This window comes from Glycine soja, chromosome 7 (assembly GCF_004193775.1).
Source record: "Glycine soja cultivar W05 chromosome 7, ASM419377v2, whole genome shotgun sequence".
NCBI lineage: Eukaryota > Viridiplantae > Streptophyta > Magnoliopsida > Fabales > Fabaceae > Glycine > Glycine soja.
In genome coordinates this window covers 39,021,949-39,042,279 of record NC_041008.1, presented here as the reverse complement: position 1 = coordinate 39,042,279, position 20,331 = coordinate 39,021,949, and the positions used below count along the sequence as shown (strand labels likewise).

Here is a 20,331-nt window from a genome sequence, read left to right as displayed (position 1 = left end):
TCGTCTTAAGAGCATCAATCCACAAAAATTGAGGAAGCTTTACATTACTCCTCATGCTTCTCACCATGTCTAATAAGGTTTGATTTCTTCGTTCTGCCACACCATTCTGATTCGGAGAACCAGGCATAGTGTATTGGGCAACAATCCCATGTTCTTGAAGAAATTTCGCAAATGAACCTGGTGCTTGTCCATCCTCTATGTATCTACCATAATACTCCCCACCTCTATCTGATCTCACGATCTTAATTTGTTTTCTACATTGTTTCTCAACTTCAGCCTTAAAAACTTTAAAGGCATCTAAAGCTTCATTCTTAGAATGAAGTAAGTAGAGATACATATATCGTGAATAATCATCTATAAAGGTTATGAAGTATTTCAGACTATTTGCATCCATGTCTGGACAACATATGTCTGTATGTATGATTTCTAATAAATTAGAACTCCTCTTTGCACCCTTTTTAGACTTGTTAGTTTACTTACCCTTAATGCAATCTACACAAGTCTCAAAATCAGCGAAATCCAAAGTACTAAGTACTCCTTCATTTACTAATCACTTGATTCTCTCAATAGAGATATGTCCTAATCTCCGGTGCCACAACATAGAGGATTCTTCATTCACAATACATCGTTTTAACCCAACAGAAACGTGCATAGAAGTAGCGTCGTTTTTCAATTCAATCGAATAAAGACCATCAACCAATTGACCACAACCAATAATTTCATATTTATTTAGTAAATTAAAACCAAAGTCTGTAAAATTAAAATAAAATCCTAAAGGTGCAAGTTTAGAAGCATAAATTAAGTTTTTACAGAAACTAGGAACATAAAAAACTTTCTCCAAATGTAATTTAAAGCCACTACTTAAAACTAAGACGCACATTCCAATGGCCTCTACATGCGAGCTCATCCTACTTCCTGAGTAGATGCACTGCTCACTTCCCACTAGCTTCCTTAGGCTTTCGATACCCTGCAAGGTATTAGAAACATGGATTGTAGAACCAGAGTCAATCCACCATGTATTATGATTCACATTAATCATATTAGATTCATAACAAACGAAGGTAAATGGTGTACCTTTCTTCTCAAACCAACTTTTAAATTTGAGGCAGTCCTTCTTCATGTGTCCTTTCTTTTTACAGAAGAAACACTTTGACTCCTTTTTAATTGTTGGTTGAGTCGGAATCCTTCCTTTATTGGTGCCTACAGACTTCTTCCTATCCTTTCCAGAAGTAGAAGTAGTCAAATTTACCTTCTCACCCTCTTCCATTATCAATCTCTCCTCTTTTTGAACACACATGGTCATCAATTCATTAATAGACCATTTATCCTTATGTGTGTTGTAGGAGATTTTGAAGTGTGTGTATACTGTTGAGGTAGGGTGCACAAAATGAAATGTACCAGGAAGGATTTAGACATGGTAACTTTCAGGGTTCTCAACTGAGCCACTATGTCCCTTAAGCGCATGATATGTTCACGCACACCTCTCGTTCCAGTAAGCTTAATGGAAGAGAATTGCATAATGAGTGTGCTAGCAAGCGACTTCTCAGAGGTCGTAAACTGTTCATCAATGGCTTTCAACAGATCTCTGACCTTATCATGCTGGTCAACTGAACCCCAGATACTAGCTGATATGTTGGTTTTTATGAACATAACGGAGAGACGATTAGATCTCTCCCACTTTTCATAAAGATCAACAGCATCAGGTTCGCTAGTTTCAGTAATAGCCGGTGGCTCATCCTTCCTTATAGCATAGTCAATATCCATCCAGTCCAAATGAAGGAGAACTATTTCCTTCCAAACCTTATAATTATCACCTTTCAAAATGGGAATGTCACAAGAAATATTCATAGATTGTGAAACTGCAAACAAACACAAATGCTCATTAAAAAAATTTGAGACTAAACAAATGTCATGTTTTGCCAATGCAAATCATGTCTCAATATATGAATCTAGTGACACAAAACTTGCTTGTGGGCTAAAGTCCTACTCAATTAGATTCATCATGCAATTTTATGATAAAACTATTAAATCATGTTCTTTTCCTTAATTCCTGTGGGTAAATTAAGAAATATAATTTAATATTTTATCCTAATTAATCATACAAATATAACAAAATTCTTGTGGGTAGATTTCATCACATTACATATGATTAATCACAATTAATATTTCTAATGTGATTATAAATTTAGCATATAATTTTACTCAATTAAAGATGTTGTGGTTATTCTCTAATTTAATAAAATTATATTAATCACTTAACATTCAAAAATAATCTTTGCATAAACATACTTAATAATGCAAATGCGCTCAATATTGAATCATAAAAATTACATGTATACCAATTCAAAATAACATTGTACGTATATCCATTCAACATGTAATAAACTTTAAAGGATCAAATCCAATGCATACCAATATTTAACATAATATTGCATGTTCAGCATAACTTAGAGACACACAATTTTAAACCGTTTGTGCATAAATGATTTATCCTTCAGAAGTTATAAATACACAGTAAACAAAACCCGCAAAACTTCGTCTTCAACCTCCAGCAGTGGGTAAAAAAAATAAAAATAATAATAATAAATTATTACCTCAATTTCGAAAAACCCACATCATTATATGCATTTTAGACACCCAAAAATACGTTTTAAATCATAGCAAAATTAGAAAACTCATATCATTCCTAATTTTGATGTTATTTTGAATTAAGGAGGCTTAAAACATAACCCCATATACTCAGAAAATAAACTCCGCATAATAGGAACAACCCAATAAGCAAGACAGAGGTACAAATAGGCTCTGATACCAAATGTAAAAATATACATATACTGATCTAAACATACAAATCAATTTAAATGACATATTTAGATCAAACAGCGGAAATTAAATTTATTACGAGCGTACCTCCAGCCATTGCAAATTGAACGGGAAGCGGTGCACACACGAACCGGAAAGACGGTTTTGTTCTTCCAGACCCTTACTCACTCTGAATAGATGGTGTATTTTTTCTGAATAGAGAAGTGGGTTTGGTGATACAAAATTGAGAGCACCCCATCCTATTTATAGAGTCTGTCCATCACAGAGCTCTCAACTTGTTATCAGAACGTGAGATAGGAAGTTATCAGTACATGAGATAAGAAGTTATCAGTACGTGAAATAAGGATGGGTACGTGATTTGTTACTGAAGGTGGTTGCAAATATATTTGCAAAGATATGGGTTGAATGTGGATGGAAAATGGACCAGATTCAGAAATAATTAAATTTTCCAAAATAATAAAATGTAGAAAGAACGTGCAACGTGAACGTAATGTGCACTTCCAACACAACCAACTCAAAACACCATCACACGCAACCCCATGTATGCTTTGGGGCGTGAAGTTTACGCACACGACGCGTGATGCATCTTCGATCAACGTTGCCCTCATCTTGCTCCCTTTGCCTCAAGGCATCCCTAATGGATCTTTTTGCTTTTTCTATGGTGAACAATACTCGTCACCATTGCCAAAAATCGTTATGTTATCCACATGCACAACCAGCCCCACGCAAGACCCTAGCACCTGAAGTGCACGCACACAACACGTGACACATCTTTGATGAGCACCACATTGGTCTCCATCATCACTGTAGGCCTTCATTGGCTACTATCAAGCCATGTTTATTTGGCGCAATCACAGGACTCGAACCGACAAGCTCGATTCATATGATGTATATGCTCAAGCTTGAGGGAGATTGTTGAAATTACATATTATTATATTATTATGATTAGATAATAATTAATAATTTAATCATCTTTACTTATTATAAGATTAATCCTATATAATTAATATTGATCCTATTTACTCATTATAAATAAAGGATGCATAATCATACACAACAAAACTTTATATATAACACTAATGAGATTCAAGTTTTACAAACTAAACGATATGAGACAAAGGAACTAAGATCACAAAACTCTAACAAACACAACATTTCAACGGAACATTGTTATTCTTACTAATACTGATAAAATAATATAATTAATAATGTAATATTAATAAATACATTAAAGAACTATATTAGCAATAAAATAAATATTTTGTAAATAATAGTTAGAATTTTGTATTCTATTTATAATATTTGTAATATTACTTTTTATTTTAAAAAACATAAAAAATCTCCAGTTATTTGACGTCAATAGTTATTATTTAATCACAAACTATGGTATATTAATTATCTTGAAACATATAATAAAAATGATTTAAAATTACATAATGGTGTAAAAACCTTCAGACAGAAAGTTTAAGTCTCTCAAACTCAAAATTTTGCTTATTAATTTCACATCTTTTCCTGGTTGCAGTGAATGATGTACAGAAATGTTTTTTTGGCATATGAATAAATGAACAATACTTTCCTCAAAAAGAAAAAAATCACATCTTGTCTATTTTTTTTTCATCTCCCAAACCTGAAATATAGAATGTAAAAATATCACCAAACACCAAACATGTGGATTTAGAAGAAAAACAATAACATTATTATGTCGAGAAAGGAAAAGAAAATTCTGGAAAAGTCGGAACGTAAATTGAAATGTCTGGAAAACACAGGAACATATCCCTCCACTCCATTTAAATACCTCGCTCCGTATTCAACCTCTTCACACCAAAATTCCCAGCAGTTAACAAAATTTCGATAAGAAAAGTTCCCAACTTCAGCTAAGAGAAAATGTCTCTGATTCCAAACTTTTTCGGTGGCCGTAGGAGCAATGTGTTTGATCCTTTCTCCCTTGAAGTGTGGGATCCCTTCAAGGATTTTCATTTTCCCTCTTCTGTTTCTGCTGAAAATTTAGCATTTGTAAGCACTCGTGTGGATTGGAAGGAGACTCCAGAAGCGCACGTGTTGAAGGCAGATATTCCAGGGCTGAAGAAGGAGGAAGTGAAGGTGCAGATTGAAGATGATAGGGTTCTTCAGATAAGCGGAGAGAGGAACCTTGAGAAGGAAGACAAGAACGACACGTGGCATCGCGTGGAGCGTAGCAGCGGCAAGTTCATGAGGAGGTTCAGGTTGCCGGAGAATGTTAAAGTGGAGCAAGTGAAGGCTTCTATGGAAAATGGTGTTCTCACTGTTACTGTTCCCAAGAAAGAGGTTAAGAAGCCTGATGTTAAAGCCATAGAAATCTCTGCTTAAGCAGAATAAAATGTTGTTGGTCTTTTTCGTTTTAGTTTTAATGTGATGTGCGTGGGAGTTGTGATTCTATAAACAAGTAAAATAGTTGTCATTGGTGAGATATTCTGTGAACTCTAATGTAATGCATGAGATTTGGGACACAAACGTGTTCTTTTCATTTTGTTGATTTTGCAATGGAGAAGTGAAATGTTTTTTTCTGCTTACTGAGGTTAATGCAATCGAAAAAAATAATAGCTGAGTTTTTATATAATATTTTGCTATCTTTCTTGTTTTTTTGGTCACATAGTATTTTGTTTTGTTACAGAATATGGTGTTATCCAGCTCCAATAAATACCTCGTGATTATTGAATATGCTGAGAATTAATTCAAGTTCCATTGTATCATGAGTAGGCGAGTATCTACAGCTGAGACAGCTGGATTGGTTACCCTTACCATTTGCTTCCATGTTTCAGTATCCTAAAAGTGATAACAATGGGCGTGTATTTCAAATAAATAATACATAGTTCAACCAACTCAGGGTCTAAATGGCAGGCTTGCCCCTCATACCTTATAATGTTCAAGGATAACTCATGGAGCAGTTTAATATTCCTTTTAGTGTGGGCTAATTAGAGGTATAAGAAGTTTAAATATTTGAAGAAATTGACATCAATGACTCACATCAAGGTTGCAAGTTCAACACATGACACAAACCTAATGCCTGCAACAGAAATCATTTTGATATAACTAACCGGTACTTGTAACACTTGTGCACTCGCTGTACTTTTATGTTCCATATTTTCAAATAAGATCTTACTGGGAAGCTAAAGGAAAACTCTTTCAATCTGGGATTTGTAAGCAGGAAATGTTCAGAATTCAGCTTATTAGTTAGTGACCCCAGCCGGTTTCAATAATTGTTAAGACTCCAGAGTTCATGTATTCCTCTCAGAATTTTGCAACTACGGGGTTTTAAATTCATTCTGTTTTCTGGAGAAGTTTTTAATTTCAATCCCTCTTATTGGAGCCAATAAAAAAATCTTGATGATGTTGCTTGTGACACTGCATAATGTAAACAGGTTACAGAGAACATATCCACATTCAGATAAAACTTTTGAAAGATTCACCTCCAATACACTCATTCTTCAAACAGAAATCCTGGGGATACCGTAGAGATATCTCTAAAACACTGTATCAGGACATATGATTTACCAGAACGAAAAGCTTTGGTATCATTCAACAGGGACAATCTCAAGTCCATGTTATCAAACTTTCAAATTAATTCGTTAATTCTTATAAGTTTATGAGTCCATTTACTCTCTCTGAGTTGACTCGTGTGTATCTGTTTAATGTTTAACATACCTTTATTTAGTGTGTTGTTTTTAAATTGAAAAATTCTCACCTCTAATAATATCATACCCTTATTCTCAATGAGAAATATTATACCACTACTATGCGAGTATATAAAACTCTCACAAATTTACTTAAATTCCCGAGTTTGATAACATGTTAAAGTCCTTCATTTCATAAAATAAAAAAGGGTTGGCTGGTAACATGGAATTTTCATGCCTAAATGTCCAATGTAAAATATAAATATCAAAAGGCCAGTTTTATGGGTAAGGTTAATTTTGATGGAAACTTAGAATCACTCGGCCACTTAATTTCCCCAGATATTTAAAATAAAATATAATTTTATCATTTGATGTTTCCTGCCAACGAAAACTTAAAAGTTAAATTCATCAAGCAGTCCAAAGCTTATCCGTATCAATTTCAGAGGCACAAGCAATGAAAACGAATTGCAGTATTCTATTCACTGTTTAATAAAAGATCCGCTGCTGAATCCTAAGATATTAACATACTAAATTATTTCATCAAAGATGATAACTGATTTGTCTTGTCCATATTCTAGCGAAGTAATAAATTTCATCAAATGGTAGCAATTTGTAAACTTAAACTTACTTCCTCAAGCAGCCAGACAAAGCTTATTCGAACTCAATTTCAGGCACAAGTAATGAAAACGAATTACAGTATTCTATCTGCTTATATAGATATTATTAAAAGATTTGTGCTGCTAAATCGGAAGATATTGAACATAAATTTCATCAAACATGACAACAGATTGTACTTATTCATAGCAAAGAACTAAATTTCATAAAAGGTAGCTTCACAAATTCACGAACCAAACAGAATTTATAAAAAGACCAGAACAAACAACAGTTTTTCAAAGGCCACTATTGACCATGGAAACACTTTAACAAGAGTAAACCTTTCAGGAACATTAAAAAAAAAAAACCCAAAGATCTTCGGAACTTCCACATGCTTAGACTTCAAGACACCTACAGAACATTCTCAGACTTTTAAAACCCACCACGAAGACGCAACACAAGGTGAAGAGTAGACTCTTTCTGAATGTTGTAGTCAGCAAGAGTCCTTCCATCCTCCAATTGCTTCCCAGCAAATATCAACCTCTGCTGGTCTGGTGGGATACCCTCCTTGTCCTGGATTTTTGCTTTGACATTATCGATTGTGTCTGAGCTTTCAACTTCCAAGGTAATAGTCTTGCCTGTCAAAGTCTTCACAAAGATCTGCATACCTCCCCTGAGACGAAGGACAAGGTGAAGGGTGGACTCCTTTTGGATGTTGTAGTCTGCCAGTGTACGTCCATCTTCAAGCTGCTTTCCAGCAAAAATCAACCTTTGCTGGTCTGGAGGAATACCCTCCTTGTCTTGGATCTTTGCCTTCACATTGTCAATTGTGTCTGAGCTCTCTACCTCCAAAGTAATGGTCTTCCCAGTAAGGGTCTTCACAAAGATTTGCATACCACCGCGCAGACGGAGCACCAAGTGGAGGGTAGATTCTTTTTGGATGTTGTAATCAGCCAAGGTTCGGCCATCTTCAAGCTGTTTGCCAGCAAAAATGAGCCTCTGTTGGTCTGGTGGGATACCTTCTTTGTCCTGAATCTTGGCTTTGACATTGTCAATAGTGTCAGAGCTCTCCACCTCAAGGGTGATGGTCTTTCCAGTGAGAGTCTTGACAAAGATTTGCATCCCACCACGAAGGCGGAGAACCAAGTGGAGGGTAGATTCTTTTTGGATGTTGTAATCAGCCAAGGTTCGGCCATCTTCTAGCTGCTTTCCAGCAAAGATGAGCCTCTGTTGGTCTGGTGGGATACCCTCTTTGTCCTGAATCTTAGCCTTAACATTGTCAATGGTGTCAGAGCTCTCCACCTCAAGGGTGATTGTCTTTCCGGTCAGAGTCTTAACAAAGATTTGCATTCCACCACGTAGACGGAGTACCAAGTGAAGAGTGGACTCCTTCTGGATGTTGTAATCAGCAAGGGTACGGCCATCCTCAAGCTGCTTTCCAGCAAAGATGAGCCTCTGTTGATCTGGTGGGATACCCTCTTTGTCCTGAATCTTGGCCTTAACATTGTCAATGGTGTCAGAGCTCTCCACCTCAAGGGTGATTGTCTTTCCGGTCAGAGTCTTAACAAAGATTTGCATTCCACCACGTAGACGGAGTACCAAATGAAGAGTGGACTCCTTCTGGATGTTGTAATCAGCAAGGGTACGGCCATCCTCAAGCTGCTTTCCAGCAAAGATCAGCCTCTGTTGATCTGGAGGGATACCCTCTTTGTCCTGAATCTTAGCCTTAACGTTGTCAATGGTGTCGGAGCTCTCGACCTCAAGGGTGATTGTCTTTCCCGTCAAGGTCTTAACAAAGATTTGCATCCCACCACGGAGACGAAGAACCAAGTGGAGAGTGGACTCCTTTTGGATGTTATAATCAGCAAGGGTACGTCCATCCTCAAGCTGCTTGCCAGCAAAAATGAGACGTTGCTGATCTGGTGGGATCCCTTCCTTGTCTTGAATTTTGGCCTTTACATTGTCTATGGTATCTGAACTCTCGACTTCGAGAGTGATGGTCTTACCAGTGAGGGTCTTAACGAAGATTTGCATCTATAAAACAAGATACGATAAAATTAATCACCAATTCTTCATTATGAAAACTAAAGTGAATGAATATAGAGAAAGGAAAGACGTCACAAAACAAAGGACTAAAAGCAATACTAGCACATAAAATCAATTCTATTCACAGCAACACAAATTAAAAAACGTGTTCATCAAAGTCTTAGTCTTCTCAAACAATCAACATAATTAGGAAACAGTCACATACAAAAATTACATGTATAGTTGTATAGAAATCAAAGCCCATACAAAAAAGCAAACAAAACAAAAGAAAATAGACAACCTTGATAACACAATTCCAATGATTAAATAAATCACATCGATATCAAAATAAGACGAGAAAAACAGCCTCTGACTAATTTATATAACAAAAGATTTTACAAATTATACAATACACAACAATACGTGCCCAACGGTTTGACAAATTAATCATATTTACAACAGATCTCGAGATTGCTTTCAATCAACATAATTAAATAGAAACAATCTAGCCAATTATACAAGAAAAAGTTTCAAAAATATCTCAGCATGTATGATTATCAAGAGGGTAAAATCAATGATGTACGACGAGTAGATTCAACAAAAAATTAGCAGACACGAAAATCCCCAAATCAAAATCAAAGGCTTCACACTCACAGATACGACGATCGGTGAAAAACTAACACAAACCCTAATAATCGAATCTTAATCAGAAGGAGAAGAGGAGCGAAGGATACCTTGAAACGGTGAGCTAGGGTTTTCTTTCTCTGCAACAATACGAATGGCTATTCAGCTTTGGTACGAAGAATGGTTGCGTATTACTTCGATTTTATAACAAAAAAACGTAGCGTTGCTTCGTCACGGCAACGGCACCTCTTCCAATCACATTGTGACGCGTGGATGAATTAGGACCGTGAACCCTGTTGACACGACAACGTTTGGTATATCATATGCTTCTTTTTCGGCAACGGATGAAATTGATAAAACGTTGCAACCACTTTTGGAATCTGTTGGCGGTCACCGCCTCCCGATATAAAACAAAACTGTTATCTTTTTTTAGGATGATATTAAATTAAATTTATTTTAAAAAATTATCCATTTATTTATTTAATCAATGAAAATTTTTTTATATCAATTATATCACAATTTATTCTTTATACAACTATTTTTTCTGAATTTATTGTGTGATGCTGCATTGAAAAAAAAAATCTACCTCTTTTGTAATTTTTTATTGGTAATTTTTTAAAAATATAAATTAAAGATATAAAAATAAGAAGAATAAATTAAAAAGGATAAAAGATTAATAAGATCGAGTATCTAAAGATAAAAAGGGTAGTTAACGTGGTTGAAAGATTTTTTTTACTAATTCAGAAAGAAAGTAGTGTATGAAATACACTTCTAAATAAGAGAGAGAGAGAGAAAAAAAATTAAAGAAAGATATTTGAGTTGTTATAAAATTTGGTATTTGTTTTTTTATTTTTATAAATAAAAAAATAAACAAGAGAGAGAAAAAAATGTGAAAATGATTAGTTGAGAGAATGAAGAGGTTGATAATTTTTTTTGCTGAATTTAATTCTCTTTAAATTATACATTTTAATTTATTTTAACAATATATATATATATATATATATCTTAAAAAATTAAATGAATTTTTAATTAAATAATTTATTTACATTATACTCTCTTCTGATCCGCTATCTTGTTTGTTTCTTCGAGTCGGTCTCCCTTCATACTAAACTTTTGCATTATTTTGGATTTGTATATGAAGAGGTGGATGCCTTGCGTGTGCCTGGGTCTATCTTTTTTTTCTTTCTTTTTTACTACAATGGAAGAAACTGAAAATAATAAAGATATATGTATGTTTGTGCTGTGTTTTTATTTTTATTATTTATTTAATATATTATTTATTACATTTTTTATATTTTCTTTTTATCTTCTTATAATGTATTTATTCGTGACACTTTTATATATAAAATTTGGGCCTAATTTGGTAAAGTAAGCCTATGTGTTTGCCTAGTATCCATGGTCCAACAGTTGAACCCCAAACACACATTAACCAGAGGGTGTTTCTTTCTATATCCCACAAATTTCTTGCAATACCTCCTTTACATAAAGGTTAATCTGAAATGCAATTTTACATTTTTCACATTAGCCTTTCAGAATGTTCCAAAAAGATTAATTCAAAATGTAAACTACATTTTGAATTTTTTTTGAAATGTAAATGAGGTGATGTGAGAAATTTATGGAGTGCAAGAAGAAAGATGAGAACCTTATGGAGTTAGGAAAAACCTTGCCTCATTGCTAATATGAGGTTTTAAGTGTCGGAAAATCCTTTGCCTGTTGTTATATGAGAACCTCATGCAAGAACCATTTTTTCTTACCCGTGTTAGTCCTTATACTTTTCTCCATTTATGTTTTAAGTCCCTACTATGTATCATTATTAAATGATGACACAATAGTCACATTGACATGCCACATTGCCTACTAATTTAACTTGGCAACCACATGCAAAATTTTTGGATTAATTGTGTTTTTTTATATCTTTTAACCAAATTCACTAATAGTTCCTTAACAATTTTCTGATTGGTTTTAGTGGGGGAAAACCATTTGCCTCATTACTATTATGAGAACCTTATGCAAGAACAACTTTTTTATCGGTGTTCATACTTTTCTTTGTTTACATTTTAAGTCTTTGTTATTATTAAATGATGACATGATAGCCATTTTGGGATGTCACATCGCCTACTAATTTGACATGGCAATCACCTGACAAATTTATGGATTAATTGTGTTTTTCTACATCTTTTTATGAAATTCACTAATAGTCCCTTAACGATTTTTTGACTGATTTTAGTCATTCAACAATTTTAGTCCATCCAAGGCACAAAGAGCCCTTCCGTTGAACGGGACTCATTCATCTTTTTGGATGAAGACTATCGAGAGTTGGAACATGATGCTTCAATAATTTTTTTGACCAATCTTAGTTTCTTAACTTTTATTTATTATTGTTTTTAGTCTTTATCATCAAATATTACCATTAAGCGATAATGTAGTAACCACTTGACTTGTCATGTGAACTACTAAGATGATATAACAATCATATTACAAAATATTAGTAGTTCAAGATATTTTTAACGATTCTAAGTCAGGTTTATATGTCAAATATTTAGTATTGTCTCAAAAATGTTCAAAAATTTTGAACCAACCATATTATATCACATGACTATTACATTAGTCTACATGACTCAGTTTATTTTGAATGAATGATTGCTTCCAATTCCTAGAAATTTCTCATTTCTTGGAAAATGACCTAGTTGGGAAAGAAAAAAATTCCCATATCTTGCACTTTTTCTACAACTAAATACTGCTTTTCAAATACCCCATAACATATTTTCAAGCAATAATATTAACAGCTTTGACATTTCAACCATTGACGGGTAATTTTAGTAAGAAGAAATCCGATTGACAGTTAATAGCCACGAAAAGGATTGCCTTTGTTTTCTTGCTGAGTTTGCACCAGATATTTCTTCAATTGCACGGTCCCAAGTTACCTTCTACTTTATGTCCCAAATTATAAAACTAATTTATGTTTTTTTAAGAAAAATACAATTATTTATACCATCATTCCCTTCTGTAGAAATATAGAATGATGATATCTAGGAAATTCATCAGCATGCTACCATATGAAGATACTACAAAATACAAATGAAGCTAATACTTAAAACCAAGGATAAACTCAAGTCAGTTGGTAAATAGCTGAGAGTATGTCAACAAAAATTCGATTCTTGGCACACACAAAAAAAAAAAAATCCTCGATGATTTATGCCAATTTCTGTTATGGTAGTCCTCGCCTCGGCCAGAATTCCCAAAATAAAAAAAAATAAAAACAAAAAAAAAAACACTTTCCAAATTCCAAATACTATTATTCATCATTGAAGGCAATTGTGCCAAAACAAAATCAGACAACCATAATCTACCAACAACCAAATGAAATTGCCATACTCAAGCCACTTAGCACAAGATGACACTTCCCCCTATATCTTTTTTTTTTCTTCAATAAATAAATGGTATATTGGTACAAGATATTTACAGCAAAATAATAGCAGTATTAACTAACTTCCTACAACTTCTCACTACAGCAAACATCCTTCTGACAATATAGTCAACAATGAATACTTTGCCTTGATTGAGATTCTACCACCCTCTACACACAGCTTTGCCCCAGTCACCACCCAATACCCTGGTAGGTCCTCAGGACCCCTAACCATTTCCTTTGTGTCCACAAAACTAAGCATTTTTGGAACTCTTGTTGGCACAGGTGGTCCAACATTATAAATTGCCGAGTTTATATCCACCTTATTTGGCTTCTGATCTGGTGACTGCAATTCCTTGCTGAGCCTAGTACTCATCAAAGCTGAGAAGAATCCCGACTTTCGTGACGTGGTTGAAGGTCCATCCCATTCTGATCTGCGAATTGTGGCGGATGCTACTGTGGAGAATCCAAGTCTCAAGAAAAGGACTTTCTTCATGCCAACTAGCTTCACCTCAAACCAGGCTTTTGTCACAATGGCCGTGGACTCGTCCATTCTGGAGCTACTGTACTGCACAGGTGCTGTGTAGACATGGGAAAACATGCTCCATTTCACAGGCTCATAGTAGCCTCGTTCTTCTGGTTCATCAACGGGATCATAACCATGATCTTCTGAAATTTCAAGGGCTCCAGGAACTTCTGAAAGATGCTGCAGATGGATTGCCAAGTGGTCACTTTTCTTGCCTTCCAAGTATAAGCGAATTCCAGTCACAGGTCGGTTTCCAGAGTCAACCTGGTTATTAAAAATACATCAGTTGTGTTTTTTGCCTCTCAATTACATGAAAATATGGTTATAGAAGTACTATTACTGAACCTGTAGAAGAAACAAGTTCATATTTGTAGTTAACTTATTCACATTATGTGTTCTTCCTACAAAAACATTCCATCTAAATAAATTAAGCAATTCTTAAACCATTTAATTAGAATGTATTGGCAGTTTTTACATTGTAATTCAATCAAAAAATGTTGTGTATAGTAAGACTATTGATTGTGATAATAAATACCTTAAAAACTATACTGAGGATGGTTTCTAATTAGTTCACAGTGTAAAAACTTTTACATTAAGAGTGTGTCTAAATTAATTTATTTTAAATGGCTACAAGCAATTAGAGCACAGGTTTATATAAAAATATTGAAAGAATCAAATTACCTTCACGGTGTTAACATAAAGCTTGGGTCCCATGAGAGTGAACTGAAGTGATGGGGACATGCTCTTCTTATACTTATGGCCGAATCCGAGAGGCAGATCATCATACATTGGGGCCCATTGCCGGGGCAATTGAAATTCTAGAAATTGATGAAGCTCTTCTATTGCAGGTTTATCTGTTTGAAACAGGAAAATGAAAATGTTAAACACATGTATCAGATAAGGTGCATTATAAAAATAAACATTTTATGATCATTTAATATTAATTACTTTCTGTGTATGAATATATACACACATTGGTTAGTAGTATCTAGTGATACTTCATATTTGAGGGTGGGATTTATCAATTATCAACATCTGAGCAATCCAATTGTGTTATAAATCCTATAGCCATTCAAATAACCCTCCAATCACTGTTTCGTGTCTTCCTATCTTCATGTCATAGGCCACACCTGTTTTGGTGTTGCAGGATATATGATAGAGTTTTACTCCCAGGAGATATCTTTATCACGAAATTTTTAGACTTTTTTTTAAATAATCTTACAACTAATATAAACTGACTTTAAATTATAGCATATAAAAATATTGATTTAAAAAAAACTTTCCTCAAAAGTGGCAAGTGTCAACCAAAAGTCTAACAAAAAAAAATATCAAAAAGAAAAAAAAATTCAAGACAATATCAGGCTGGAAAGAAACCAAAGTTGCAGGTGTCACTTACATCTAAGATACAAATTCACTGCGTGACTTAGAAATCCATTGCCTGGAACCGAATTCAGCAGGGAAGTGATAGGCACAAAAGACATTGATATGACACTAGGAGACTGTGATATGGTTGAAAGCCACTGGCTGTAAGATTGACCATTATCAATACCCCCTCTTCGAACAGAAATGCTCACAATATCCTGCAAAGAAATTTATATAATGAAGTCCAACTTTGTAAGATGCAGGATGGTTACAAGGTGCTATAACTGAAATAATGAAAAATAGAAACATTCTTGTAACAGAAAAGGAAAATAAATACTAACATCATTCTTGGAGTGACTTGTTACAACTGGCCTGCCAGGAGCAGGAACCGGTTTGAACCCCCACATCTTAGCACAATTATCCTGTAGACATGATTACAGATATATTTAGACAACTAAAACATTTTAGATTTCCATTTCCATTTTATTTTCATGTTTTATGAGGACATGCATATTTTTTTAAGCATGCTAAGTCAGCCATTTTTCTTCAGAACCATCTTTATTGGATTCCTAGTCACCTAGGGAGCATTATTGTGTTAGAACATTAATGTTAATTCACTTAGAGATATAAAACCATTATTGGCTTCTATCTAGTAACTTAAACTTTTGGGAGAGTTAGTCTTATGACAGTTCATTATATAAGGCTTTGTAAAGACAGAGAAGCTAAAATTTTAGGAGTGCACTGTGAGCAACCCTTTCTTGTACCTGGTTGAAGCAGAATGCTACCTTCTTCAAGGGTGTTTTTTCATTCTGTAAATTTGTCATGGATATGGATTTGTCTTTCTCTTTGGAGTTCTTTCTGCCCATGTTTCTAAGGTACACGCTAGTTATGAATATACGTAATAATTTTATGTTGCCAGATGTAGATAGTTTCCATATTTTGAAGAATATCTCTTCCTTCCATGTAGTTTCCTACTTTCTCTTAAACAAATTTCTTTTTCAGCCAACTTAAAAACTCCCTAAAATCATATTCTGTACTTTCTTGAGCCTTTCATTTTTAAAAGCAATTAATGGAATGGAAGGAATGCTGTCCTATATCAGAAAATATACTGCTTAATCTTTACCTTTACTTTTCTTGATTTATCAGCAAGATTGACATTGGAACTATGATTTGAAGCCTCAGAAAACCTCTCATCAGCTAATTGCTTTAGCAATTTCTGCACTTCAGTCTGCTGTAAATCTGAATTTTTTGTCTGCTTGATATGAACCACATCCTTCCCTCCCATCTGAACCCCAACTATTATATGGGTACCATATTTTTCAATGAACCTGAAGAATCACTTTTCGTTTAGAGCACTATTCTGGTCAAGCAACATAAAGAAGGAGTTTATTTTCATGAAAGAAAAAATTAAATAAGGTTACTCAAACAGGCAAAAATACACTAAGAGCTTCAAGTAGAATGTTAAATTGTACACCACGTTAGTTACTATTAATTTATCCTAATAGAGTAGGAAAACAAGTGCAAGTGTAAAACATTATCACTATAAAGTTTCTTAACTTCCTTTAAGGATAAATTTTGTTTTTACGTTAGGAGACTCTTCCAGACAAGATTAGGAATTCTACACATGGACCCAAAACGCATGCATAAAATTAAGATACATCATGATCTAACACACAAGAGTCTCCTTCCTTTGTCCAATAACTCATTAACATAAAATGTTTAAATCGTTTCAATAAAGTCAAAATTTGGGTATAACAAAAATCTCAGTTAGTATATGGACATAACCAAGTTTATCATTCCTCAAAAAATCTGTCAATATATATGTCATGTAACCTATGGTTGATCTTATATATTGGTGAAATTGAAAATATGTTCATGTTTAAGCGTATAGACTTCTCATTTTCAGGACTGTTCTAACTTACTCTAAAATTTTTGTAGTTAATCATATCAGCTCTGGGAGGAAATCTAGAGTACTCTTTAGAACCATATTAATGCTATTATGGTTTTAGTAATTATGGAGCAAGTGGTAGGTAATCAAAGTGATACATACATAGACAAACTTTCATTATTGTTCATAGTGATGAAAACAAATTACATGTTCATACCCCCCTTAAAAAAATAAAAAATCAAAGCTATTTAATATTTTAATACTATTAACAAGAAGAAAATGAAGAACAACAATAATGATAGTACTTACTCAGCAAGAGCTGCGGGGTTCCATGAACAAGGCACTTCTTTTTTCACACTTTCAGAAAGGGTTATGTTGGTTCTATCTAATTCAACATTATATAATGTTATGAACCATCCATCATAGGCAAGGTTTTTAGTAGAAGCTGCGTCTGTAGGCCAACATTTTTTCATGTTGAACATGATATTGAATTGGCCAGATGGAATCTTTCCGGACAAGGATATCTGTTTGTTGAAATGCTCAGACATCTGCAAGGAACCAAATTCATTGAAATTCAGACTTTCTCATTTTGTACTATCTTATCTTGTGAATGAACCAAAGATTCACTCCTTAATTTTAATTTTATATTAGAAAACCATCTACAATAAATGGGAATGAAATAGAAAAATAAACATAAGGGAAGTGGGGGAAACTCAACAAACATTAACAAGTTTGGTCGTAACTAAACTAACTAAAGTCAACTTTGCTCTTAGAATTGAGTTGTAGAAGTGGAAAAAAAAGCTTTTGCGTCAGGTAAAAAGGTCCAAACAAACTTGCTTTTGAGATAAAAGTTTCTAAATGTAAATCAGTTGTCTTCAACTCCAATTTAACCAAAAGCATCTTTTTAAATCAAACTGATGAAAATCGTGTTTGTAAATAATCCAAAACACGGACAGTAACACATGTTTAGTCCTCAAAAGTCAAAACAACACTGATAAATCAAATTCAGTGCATGGTAAAAAAAAAAGGGAATCTCAGTAACCGAATTTCAAATATACACGTCCATATCCAACCCGTATAAGGCAAGAATAGCAAACAATTATCAGCAGCAACCGGTAATTTTGATCAAGGTTTTAAATTATGGTCATGATCACAGTCACGGAGAATTACTGAAACATGTGATCGATGTGACCACAATTGCAGTCACAGACACCCCAAAACCTTGCGTTACAATCAAAATTGCGGCCGTGAACCATTTTTAGAAACCTTGATCAAAATTCAATTCTGGCAAGACCATAATTAAAACACCAAAAAAAAAAAAAGAAAAGAGAAAGAGCTTCATCATGAAAAATGGAAACTCAACCAGAGAGACAGAAAAGTGACACAACTACAACAGGCCAAAAACTAAGCACAGTATTATATGTAGACACTGTTAACACTGTTCCATACGTTGATGTTGTTGATGATGAGGTACCTGATTAAAAGGGAGCACATCAGAGTGAAACCTGGTTCGTTCACCCTTGTCACACTTGATGGAGTTGGGAACATTCTTGACAACAACCCCACCGGGAAAAACAAGGTCTCTACTTTGTGTTTTCTCAATCTCGATCAACCTGTTTTTACAAGCCGAGAACCTTATATCGCTGCAAAGGTCATACCCTTGACCAATCACATCCACAGCTCTCTCTGCAGCCATCTGGGAATCCAACCCCGCAATGCTCACATTCATCATCCCCATTAATTATTCTTCCTTCCTCACAAAGAGTGATGAACCAATGATCCAACTATGTCTCTCTCACTCTTTGCTCACAATAAGAAGAAGTGAAGAAGTGATGAAAAACCAATTAAGGAGAACGAGTCTTTTAAGTGATTGTTGACTTGACTAACTACGCTGTTCTTCTTGTTCTTCTACTACGAAACTTTTCAGAAGGGTCTTGTTTTACGCGGGCACAACACCTCTTTTCAGAAGGGATAGGTTCGTGTTCAAAGGTTGGACCATTGGAAATGGGGATATACACAAAATACTTTGTTCGAGTGATACACGCTTGAGTTTTTTGTTCGGTTTTTTTCAAGAAACATCTTGGGTTGAACTTTGTTGTAGGAAGTAAAAAAATTCGTTACAAATAATCAGGTCAAATTCTTGAAAGAGAAATTATATATAAAAAAAGCTAATAAATATTTCACATAAATATTATATTATTAAAAAAATAAAAATGTGAGTTCAAATTTCTATTTTTAACAAAAACTAATAAATATTTATCAATAAAAAATTATGTTAAAAAAAAAACCAAACATTGAGACAAGCATGTGAGAACGAGGAAGGAGAAAAAGCATAAAAAGGCAGCTACATTAATTAATACTAGAGCGTGTCTCTGCGTCCTCCACGTGGCACTCCAGCATGGTAAATAACGATGAGAGCCACGTTGAGATTTTGTCAGTGGAACCGGTCGTAGCATAAGGTATATGTGTTGACTCGACGATTTTTTTTTTACTTTATGGGTCCGTGCCTTAACTAACTAAATCATGATTTTGTTAAATCAGATTTAACAAATCAAAAGAATTCAATCACTAACTTTTTTGGGCAATTCCTAGAAATTTAATTCGTTTTGTCGTCATGGGAGTTTGATTGAGATTAAAATAGTTCAAATTTAATTTTGTATCACTTTAAAAATACTAGTAGTAGGTAGAGAGAGCCTTTGTAACTTTGTTGTTGTATTTTGGTTTGTATGTAATTTTCAAATTTGTTTTTCCTGTTTAATTTGTTCTTGTTTCATCTTCTTAATTTTTTAATTGTTAAAGTTAAGTCGTTTATTTTAAATTTTATCTAGTAATAATTAATTAACGGGAGTATGATGTAACCGCGGTTTATATAAATTAGCAAAGGAAATATATATACAAAATGTTTAAATAAAAATTAAGAAAAACCGTTATATTTTATACATGTTATTTTCATCTAAATATTTTTTTTTTTTGTATTTTTCACTCTGTTACTCTAATATCGATCAGACTTTCCTTACATATGTTAATTATTGCTGAGAATTTGACAATTTGTAGTCAAAGACTTAATTTAAATAATTAGGAAACGATAAAAACTAAGATAAAAGAGACAAATCATACGTAGACTTATGGGATTTTGTTTTATAAGCACAGACTTATAGGATTGAAAAAGTAATTAGGTCAAAATAAATAGAATTGATGAATAAAAAATTAATATTGAATAAAAATACAACATTTAATGTAAAATGATGTTTTACTTAATACTCTTACTTGAAACTCAAAGAATATATTGAAAATATCTTAGAGTGATTTTTTTTTATAAAAACAATGGATTTCATCACATCAAAGTGGTAGACTTAATTTAGATAAAATGAAAAATTATAAAATAATATTAGTGCATAGCCTATTTTCTCCTTTAAAAATAAGTAGAAGCATTTTT

General features: G+C 33.7%; 3 protein-coding genes across 3 annotated transcripts; 1 reads left to right on the top strand and 2 right to left on the bottom strand.

Annotated features, from left to right (window-relative positions):
- The first annotated feature begins 4,557 nt into the window (after window positions 1–4,557).
- On the top strand, window positions 4,558–5,369 carry LOC114419575 (17.5 kDa class I heat shock protein-like). Its single transcript, XM_028385288.1, has one exon. It carries the CDS (start codon window positions 4,705–4,707, stop codon window positions 5,164–5,166), a length of 462 nt encoding a protein of 153 aa, XP_028241089.1. The 5' UTR covers window positions 4,558–4,704; the 3' UTR covers window positions 5,167–5,369.
- Window positions 5,370–7,236: 1,867 nt separating this feature from the next.
- Window positions 7,237–9,980, bottom strand: LOC114419571 (polyubiquitin-like). Its single transcript, XM_028385284.1, has 2 exons — window positions 9,824–9,980; window positions 7,237–9,098 (listed from the first exon to the last, which is right to left on the bottom strand). The coding sequence occupies exon 2, from the start codon at window positions 9,096–9,098 to the stop codon at window positions 7,497–7,499; it is 1,602 nt and encodes a 533-aa protein (XP_028241085.1). The 5' UTR covers window positions 9,824–9,980; the 3' UTR covers window positions 7,237–7,496.
- Window positions 9,981–12,988: 3,008 nt separating this feature from the next.
- On the bottom strand, window positions 12,989–18,956 carry LOC114419570 (MACPF domain-containing protein NSL1-like). Its single transcript, XM_028385283.1, has 7 exons — window positions 18,370–18,956; window positions 17,205–17,443; window positions 16,131–16,335; window positions 15,349–15,429; window positions 15,042–15,225; window positions 14,327–14,499; window positions 12,989–13,909 (listed from the first exon to the last, which is right to left on the bottom strand). The coding sequence occupies exons 1-7, from the start codon at window positions 18,631–18,633 to the stop codon at window positions 13,220–13,222; spliced, it is 1,836 nt and encodes a 611-aa protein (XP_028241084.1). The 5' UTR covers window positions 18,634–18,956; the 3' UTR covers window positions 12,989–13,219.
- Window positions 18,957–20,331: the final 1,375 nt, after the last annotated feature.